The 8,938-nt window shown below is 32.0% G+C and overlaps 1 protein-coding gene across 1 annotated transcript; it reads left to right on the forward strand.

Moving 5' to 3' along the window:
- The first annotated feature begins 4,099 nt into the window (after positions 1 to 4,099).
- LOC150030476 (zinc finger protein ZAT1-like) lies at positions 4,100 to 5,934 on the forward strand. Its single transcript, XM_090309687.1, has one exon. It carries the CDS (start codon positions 4,524 to 4,526, stop codon positions 5,640 to 5,642), a length of 1,119 nt encoding a protein of 372 aa, XP_090165813.1. The 5' UTR covers positions 4,100 to 4,523; the 3' UTR covers positions 5,643 to 5,934.
- Positions 5,935 to 8,938: the final 3,004 nt, after the last annotated feature.

Genomic DNA, 8,938 nt, shown 5'->3' on the forward strand with positions numbered 1-8,938 from the left:
CCCATCGGGAGTTCTCGAACAACTCCCGATGCCGTGTTTTATGCGTCAGGAGTTCTTCTCCCGATGGATCTTTCCCGACCAAATTTTCGACGATCCACATTTCGTCAGGAGAGGATCTCTTGATGTATTTTCCATCATTTCCTGGCGATTTGTGGTGTCGGGAGAAGTGTGATTTCTTGTAGTGAGTGGAGATTACCCAGAATACCTCAGAGCAGGCAGAAGCTAGTAACAAGCAACCTTTTTAACCTTTTTATATTAGTCATCTTCAAGTTTGATGGAATAATATACAGAAAATGTCTCCTCAAATCTTTCCATCTTTTTAATCTTTTTTTTACTTAACATCCTCTATTCTCGTTCTTAGGGGGAAAAAAGAGTTTAGAGAGAATTGATTCACCAGTTTGCATTATGAATGGAAGGTCCCTAGAGAATTTTTGTAGAAACTTTACTATCTAGTTAGAGCCTTGGATGGTGATGGCAACAAAAAATTACTAGAAAAAAAAAACAATAAAACAAAGATATGGAGGAGGATCGCGACCATATTGAAATGGAAAATGAAAAGCTCAACACTATTATTCTAAAATTCTTTCTATCATTAGACATTTTGAAAATGGAAATAGGACCAAGGAGGTAGATAGATGGGGTGATTCATGATCTAACTTTCTATTCACTCATGAGATCGGGCGGTTCGGGGGACAAATAACAAAAAAAATTTGTATTTATACTATAAAAATTTATTACAAACATTATGAAGGGTTATGAAACCAAAATAGGAATTCTCAAAAGCTTCAAGGGGAAAAAGGAAAAGAAAGATTATCCCCTTATTGTCCCATTTAATATAGCATAGATATATTAAAAAAAATACTATAAAAAATAAAGAGTTTGCATTTTTAAGCATAAATGTGAATATGAGAGTAAAAATCACGCGGAACAAGTTTGAATCTTCTATCTCTATATTTTATGGTGTGATTTCAAAATGACTACACAATGTACCAAACTAATTAAAAGTGAAAAGCATTACACTTCTCAAAATAACCAAGTAAAAATAAGATGAAAACCTCTTCAAGTTATATTAAATTTAATTCATTTATTAGCTTCAACTTTTTGATTAATGACTTATAAATATATTGTCGTGAATGTTAATATTTCATTGTGCTGCGAATTTAATTAAATTCATGCACTACACACCAAATATATACAATTAAGTAAATAAATCAACAACAAACTTTAATTACTTAATTAAATTATTTTCTTATAAATTTTTATCAAAAGCAAAATAAATACTAGAAACTTGAAGAACAGTGGAAAAGACATAACATCATTTACCACTCAATCTCAATTATATAATACAGAGGAGTAAAAGCGTGCCATTAATTTAAAAGATATGTTAAAATCATTTACAGCATCATTTATGAGATAAAGTTTACACATAAATTATCATGTAGATTTACATGAACAAATTGATAAATGATGTCATATAAATATTTCAATGAATCCAATTCTATTTTTTTAGAACAATTTCAAAGTTTGAATGCTACATTATAACTTTTTTAAATATTGGAATATAATAGAAACATACTCTAAAATTCAGATTTTGTGTGATTTAACCCACACATATGTGCACACAAGTATTGAAACTAAAAAAACAAAAGCAAATATCGGAATTACTTGGTGAATTAAAGTGAAATTTATAGATTAAGGTAACATAAATTTGCTATTATTTTTTTTATTCAAATTAAATGTTTTTTAACCATAAATCTAGTTGATATACTTTTGTATAACATCGTGAAAATACCCCTAAAATCAATTTCATTTTCCATTTTTTTTTATAAAAAAAAAATCAATTTAGTAACCGTCTCATCTTCTTTATAGGTTTAAAGATCGAGTTTATATGATACCAATTTCTTACACATTATTCTTTTATTATTTAAAATTTAAAAAAACAAAGAAAAACATTTCACTCTTTTAATTTTTAGAAATTGAATTCTTTATCTATATTTTCTTCTGATTTAAAGCAGAGCTAAAATTAAATTTTAAAAGTCAGACAAAACAAATAAATGTAGATGTATAGACAATCATCCTATATACAACTATCCAAAACAAGATGAAGGCATACGACTATTATATAGCTAGTTCGAAACATGGCCATATTAACATATTTACAAGCCTTATAAATAAATTTGTTTGCATGAATCCCTAACTTGATGTAACCTAATCAATATTGTATTCTACGCATCGACGCATCGACGCATTTAGTATAGGTTTAGGAGAGCTCAAACCCCCCTCAATTTTATGCTCTTTATATAATATCTATGCTAATAGTTAGTCCTATGGGACGAGAATGGAGAATGTATTCTTTTCCTGATTAGATTTATATATATATATATTAGTTTTTTACATTTAGCCTAGTTTTTAATTTAGCTCAATCTAAGCTAACTAAAGTATTCAAGTCCAAACTAAAGAAAAATTTTGAATTTTTTTTTTTAAAAAAAAAGGTCCCCAACAAAGAGGAAACGGGGAATCCTTGCCCTCGTCCCCACCATTTGAGGGTGGGGACGGAGCGGGGATGGGGGTAAATTCCTTCATCCCTCCCCGCCCTGACCCTGTTGCCAACTCTACTTTCAGTCCACTCTAGATCTAGGTTTAAGTCCACTCCTTAATTTTTTTTTATTTTTTTTATTTTTTTTATTTTTTGCAGATTTTTCTTTCTTAATAGTCCTTTGATTATAAAGTCTCCCGTCAACCAAATTTTTGGACCTGACACCTGCCACTGATTCTACATTTTTTGAATAAATACTTAGATTGCTGTTACTCACGACAAATTTCCTCTGGCACTCAAAGAACAAAATGAATAGTAGTCCAAACAAATTACTTTGCAAAACTAAATATAAAACACTAATTTTGATTGATGAAAGTTTTTAAGCTAACTCATGTTTATAACTCTAATGTCACTACTTTCTTTTCTTTTCCTTATTATTATTTTTTTATATAGAATGTAATAGTTGGTAATAAAAAATGACAATGGAAACTAAAAAGGAAATGAAGGGACATGAGTTTGGAAACCATAGACATGATGATGAAATAGCATAAGAATAAGGAAGATCTTAAGAACCCATTTGAATTAGCAGCTGAAATTAGTGAGGAAGTCTCGGAAACCGCGTGATTGTCGATTAAATTTAATTAAAAATGGGGAAAAAAAAAAGAAAAAAGAAAAAAGAAAAAAGAAAAAGGGCGAAAAAAAGAAAAAACCAATCAAGTGGGAGGGGTGTGCAAGTGTTGGGGAAATGCTTACTACTAATTCAACAGTTTGGTACAATTCATTAATCCACAGTGGACCGTCTCATTCCCAATCCTTCTGTTTGGAAACACCTATTACCCTTACCCCTAAACCCGGATAAGATTAATATTAACCCACCTCCATGACTCCGTCTACTAAACCCCCCCTAACATTACGCACATTTACTCCCTTCCCCACCACATATCCCTTTTTCATCTCTTTTCTACATTCAATTTCCAACCCAAAGATCCATTTTTAAAGGCCTTTTAATTTCCTAAACTTACCCCTCACTTAAGTCACCTTCTTACACGTGGACTCACCATCTTTCTCCCCTTGTTTTTTCACTGTCACCGCCGTGTGACTTTATCATCCGAATAAAAAGAAACACTTTTTTTTCCTTTTTCTTTTTCTGATTTAATTTTTTAAAAAATCAAATTAAATTGGGACTGCGAATTTTAGATGAGAAGAGCTGAGGCCTTTCCGATTCGGCCTGTCGTTACAACAAACAGGCAGTTTCCTTGACCTGTACAAGTATGGCATCGGTTTATTTTGGTAATTATTCGTTTAATTCCCATAGTGTTTTTTTAATTAATGACCGCTAAATTCAACTTAATCACACTCTTTTTTTTTTTTTTTTTTGTGTGTGTGTGTGCTGAGCTCATCAAAATATCCAACGACTCTTCATTTTTCCATAACATATGCATATATTCTTAAAAAAATAAAAAAAAATAAAAAAAATTGAGAAGGGTAGTTTGGGAATTATAGGATCTGAAAGTGGGAAAGGATGGGAATAAATGGTGGAAACGGGCAACGCTTACATAGTTGCCTACTTGCTTTGCATGTTACTCTTACATGTTGCTCTTTTAATTCATTGTTTTTCCTATTTATTGTGCTCTTGCCGTTTTAATCCTCAATAAGACCACTCAAATGTACCAATATACCCTTACCAATCGCAAATTTACTCCTCGTTCATCCATTCTCCTCCCAAACAAAACTGATTTCTTTTTTAATTTTAAGAAAAAAGAAAATTTTAATATGCTTTGTTTTGTAGCTTTGTATATATCTATTGGTTGAGGATTGCTTGTCACCTACTCTTCAGTTTACACACTCTCTCTCTCACGTAGAAAGGAAGGAAGGAAGGAAGGAAGGAAGAGAAGATTCATACTCTGTTTTCATTTTTCGGGTTTCCCTTCTCCCACCCCACCTCTGTTTTCTCAACGAAAATTTCTTATTTTTCTTGGTTTCAGCAATGGACAGGCACAAGTGTAAGCTCTGCTTCAGAAGCTTCTCCAATGGCAGAGCTTTGGGAGGTCATATGAGGTCCCATATGATGAACCTTCCAGTCCCACCCAAAGGAGAAGATGCAGCAGCGGCGGCGGCGGCGCATGGGCAGCTCAGTGAAGACGGCGACTCTGCTTCTTTCCTGTCCTCCCCCTCATCCTCGGAAGGCGATGCAGAGGAAAAGGGTGCGTCTTATGGGCTAAGGGAGAACCCAAAACGAAGCATTCGCGTGGTAGATCCTGAATTCTCATTCGCCGTCGACGCAGGTTCGGTGGTTCTGCAGGACCGGGAAAGCGAAACAGAGTCGTCAAAGAACCCAAATCGGAGAAGATCGAAGAGGACTCGGAAACCCGATCGCCGCCACCACCACCACCACCAGCAGCTCCATAATCATTACAATGTTTTTAAACGCCTGGAGGAGAAGAAGGTGAGGCAGCCGGAATCGTGGACGGAGGTGGAACCAGTGAGTTCGATCTCGGGTAGCACAACGGAAGAAGATGTTGCGTTTTGGCTGATGATGCTTTCTCGGGATAAATGGACGAAGCAGCAAGGTAGGTATGAGGAGGAAGAAGATGATGAGGAAGACGAAGACGAAGACGAAGACGACGACGAAGAAGAAGAAGAAGAAGAGGAATTAGAAGAGTCGATGGAAGAGACGGATGATTCGGAGGCGATGAAATTCGCAAAGAATAATCGAAACAGAGGGAATTACAAATGCGAAACATGCAACAAAGTGTTTCGATCGTATCAAGCACTTGGTGGGCATAGAGCTAGCCATAAGAAAATTAAAGTATCCGTAAGTTACAACAATCCCCAATTGGGAAGGGAGCATGAAAATGCAGGTACAACCAAAATTCACGAGTGTCCTGTTTGTTTAAGAGTTTTTTCTTCGGGGCAAGCCCTGGGGGGGCATAAGAGATCTCATGTCACCGCTTACTCAATTCCCCCAAAGACCACTCTACAGAAAAAGTTTCCCGACAGTTTGATAGATCTTAACCTCCCTGCTCCTTTCGAGGAAGACGATGTTAGCCAAATCGAACTCTCCGCAGTTTCTGATGCGGATTTCGTCAACGCCATTAGGCAATAAACACATACGTACCCTTCTCCTCCTACATATATATTACTATCGATCAAATTCTCTCCACATCAGAGGTAACGAGAAAAAGAAATTTTTGACCTTTTATTCAGTTCTCATATTCATATTCATATTCATATTCATTGACACATCAATTCTCACTCCAAACTTTGTTGGTTTTGACTATTCATATGGTTGAAAGTTTCATTACATACACTTGGGAATTCTCATCTCACTCCTATTCCTTCCCTGAATTTCATGCTCTAATTATTGTTACTCTCAGCCTTCATCGATTGCCGGAAAACCCTCTTTTTCTTCATTTTTCTGCTCATAATTTCTGGGTTTTTCACTTCGTGCTTAGCGTAGTTGATGAAATGAGCTGACATTCCTTCCATGGAGTTGTTGCAAACTGTTCAGAGAAAAACCCCATTCATTTTTTATAATTATAATATATATAATATACACAAACAAGTCATTTTCAGATGAAATTGATCGGTCTAGTCTATATTATTATTATTTTTTTAAAAAAATCCGAATAATGGAAGGTAAGGTAACTTCCATCTCTTTCCACTTGCACTTCGCATAGACAGTTCAGGAAGCAGCAGCAACAGCAGCAAAGTCTCTTATTCTGTGTCAATTCCATTTTATTTATTCATTTTTTCCCTTTTGCCTTTTCGTGTTTAATTCCCTTTATTTATTTTCTTTTTTAGACTTCAAAAGCTTCCATCATGTTCGTGAAAAAAAAAAATTTAACTCATTTTTCCATAAAATGAATTGGATTTGAACTTTGACCTATAAGTTATTTATTTATTTTAAATGAAATTTGACCTATGATTTGTATATTCAAGATTGCAGTTGTCACTTAAAACTTACATTATTTCATATAATATACTATTTTAAATGAATTTTAGACTTACACACCAAGTGCATTCTGAGTTTAATATCTTGATCCAAACCCTCCTATATCCTACATTCTCATATGTTTAGCATTAGTATATTTAAAGGGGGAAAAATGCAATTGACAGCAATATCTTGAAAGGTCATTTGATATTTATTGGATTTTTTTTTTTTTTTTTTTAATGAGGGGATTTTGAAAAAATTGATTGGATGGCAAAGCACAATCCCTAGTTTTACTGAGAGAATAAAATTGTTTTGATTTGGGAATGTGCCAAAGTATCTGCATCAGTGTGGCGTATTATTATCATAAATGGAAATATGAATTCATATTTAATTAGTTTACATTAGTGGCATGATTGATTCCTTAGGAGTTATTGTCTTTTTTCTTGGAAATAAGTCTTCTATAATTTTTCAATATTCCAAAGTAATAAAAATTTTCCCAAATGCATTTATGTGAAAATCCATTGGCACACCTATTATTAAAATTTAAAGTATATATGTTTTTCCCTTTGTAATTTTTTGTTAACTTTTTTCCTTTGTAATTAACATGTTTCTACTTTTTCTCATCTCTTTTTTCCATTACTTCCACAAAAAAGTTAATAAAATCTCCTTCCAAAAAGCCTTGGCAAAATAAAGAAATCCTATCCACCTGGTCAGAGTTTGACATTAGGTCCCTTTTGGTTTCAAATTATTTTAAACTTCTTTAATTTATGTTACTATAATTATATAATAACATTATATTTTAAAGAGAGTAATATTATTATATCAAAATTCTTTAATTTATAATATAATTATATTCCAAAGAAAATAGTTACTACATGTCTCAAGATTTAGGGCTTATTATTTGGTTTCCTAGAAAAAAAATGAATTCAACGAGTCATTTTTATTTAATCTCCATTGATAAAAATTATTTAAAATACACTTTTAAAGTATTTCAAAATCTATTTAGAATGGTTGTCGAACAGTTTAACTTTTTTTTTCCAAAATGACTTGTTTTCAAAATTAAACACATTGAAATTATATGTATAGTGAGTCTTACAAAACAAAAACTTTCTTGTTGATTAATTAATAGCCTTTTTAAGTGAGTATTTAAACTTTCGATCTTTTGATTGAGAATGTAATAGACTTAACTCATTAAATTTTGACAATTAGTCAAGTAATTTGATTAAGCCAACTTCTCGTACAATTATGTGTATATTATTTTGGACCCAACTCTAATCTCATCAGATAAAAGATTAGGTAAATAGCATGGTGGACAACTGAGTTTTATAAGTCTATTATAATAATACAAATATGTTGTGATTGTGATGTGATAATTGTATTCAAGTCTCTACTTTTAAAGAATGAAGTAGTTTTATAACTTATAGGAGTATAGTTGAGTGGTAATAAACATACATTTCTTTTCTTAAAGTTGATAGTCAGAATTGACCTACCTCATATTTATTTTTTATGAAATAAAGATAAAATTACTATTCTTACCTTTGAAATGTTGTGTATTATTACCCTAAAATTACTGAAAGAGCATGAAGGCATTAGAGGATGAAAAGAAATGATGTCGCGGGTCAAGGTATTGACCCAAATATTTGATGTAGTGGATTAAGGTATTAGGTCAAATTCAAGATTAAAGAAGATGAGTTCATTTCTAAGGTTGAGAAGAATTCTGTCTAAAAACAATGTTCTATATTAAAACAATATTAGAAGCTTCAAATTACAACATGTGGCTGAGTTTTACAAGAAAATGAGATAATTAGCTCATTAATTTTAAAATACTAATTAAACTAAATATTAACTAAAATATACTAATTAAATACTTAATATTCTCATTTATTATGTAGCTTTTTTAGTGCAAATGATAGCTTCAAAAGCTAAAACTTCCTTGTAATTAGAGATGCCCAATTTTTTCGTGGGGATAGGGCAAGGATTTCCCTATTAGACGGGGAGGGAGTGGGAAAAAATTCTCTGTGAGCTAAACGGGAACAAGGATGGGATGAAATAGTTATACTAAATAAATAAATAGAGGCTAACCAAGTGGGAGATGGAAATGGACGGGAGCAGGGTAGAGAATCTATTCATTTATTTAGTACAATTATTTAATGTTATGTTGTTGTTGTTATTATTATTATTATATAAACATTACGTTTAAATTTCAAGTTTGATTGTTTATTGGTCAAGATAATAAATATGTTTATATTGAATATTTACATTTAGATTATATCTGTAAATAATTTGATTTATATTTATTTTTTTTATTTTAAAAAAAGTTGATTAGTTTTTTGGGCCAAAATTTGAGTCTTTAAATTAAAATTGTGATGTAAAATTAATATAATAAACAATTAATTTAAATTTATCCATATTAGTGATTTAAATTAATTATTTTAAAAAAAAAAAAAACTAACAAGAAAAACTCTCCG

This window comes from Benincasa hispida, unplaced genomic scaffold (assembly GCF_027475165.1).
Source record: "Benincasa hispida cultivar pf3 unplaced genomic scaffold, pf3_genome.v1.1 HicScf1859, whole genome shotgun sequence".
Taxonomy (NCBI): Eukaryota; Viridiplantae; Streptophyta; class Magnoliopsida; order Cucurbitales; family Cucurbitaceae; genus Benincasa; species Benincasa hispida.

Bases quoted from the DNA above. Each gene is read 5' to 3' on its own strand.
- LOC150030476 (XM_090309687.1), top strand. From the start codon at position 4,524: ATGGACAGGCACAAGTGTAAGCTCTGCTTCAGAAGCTTCTCCAATGGC.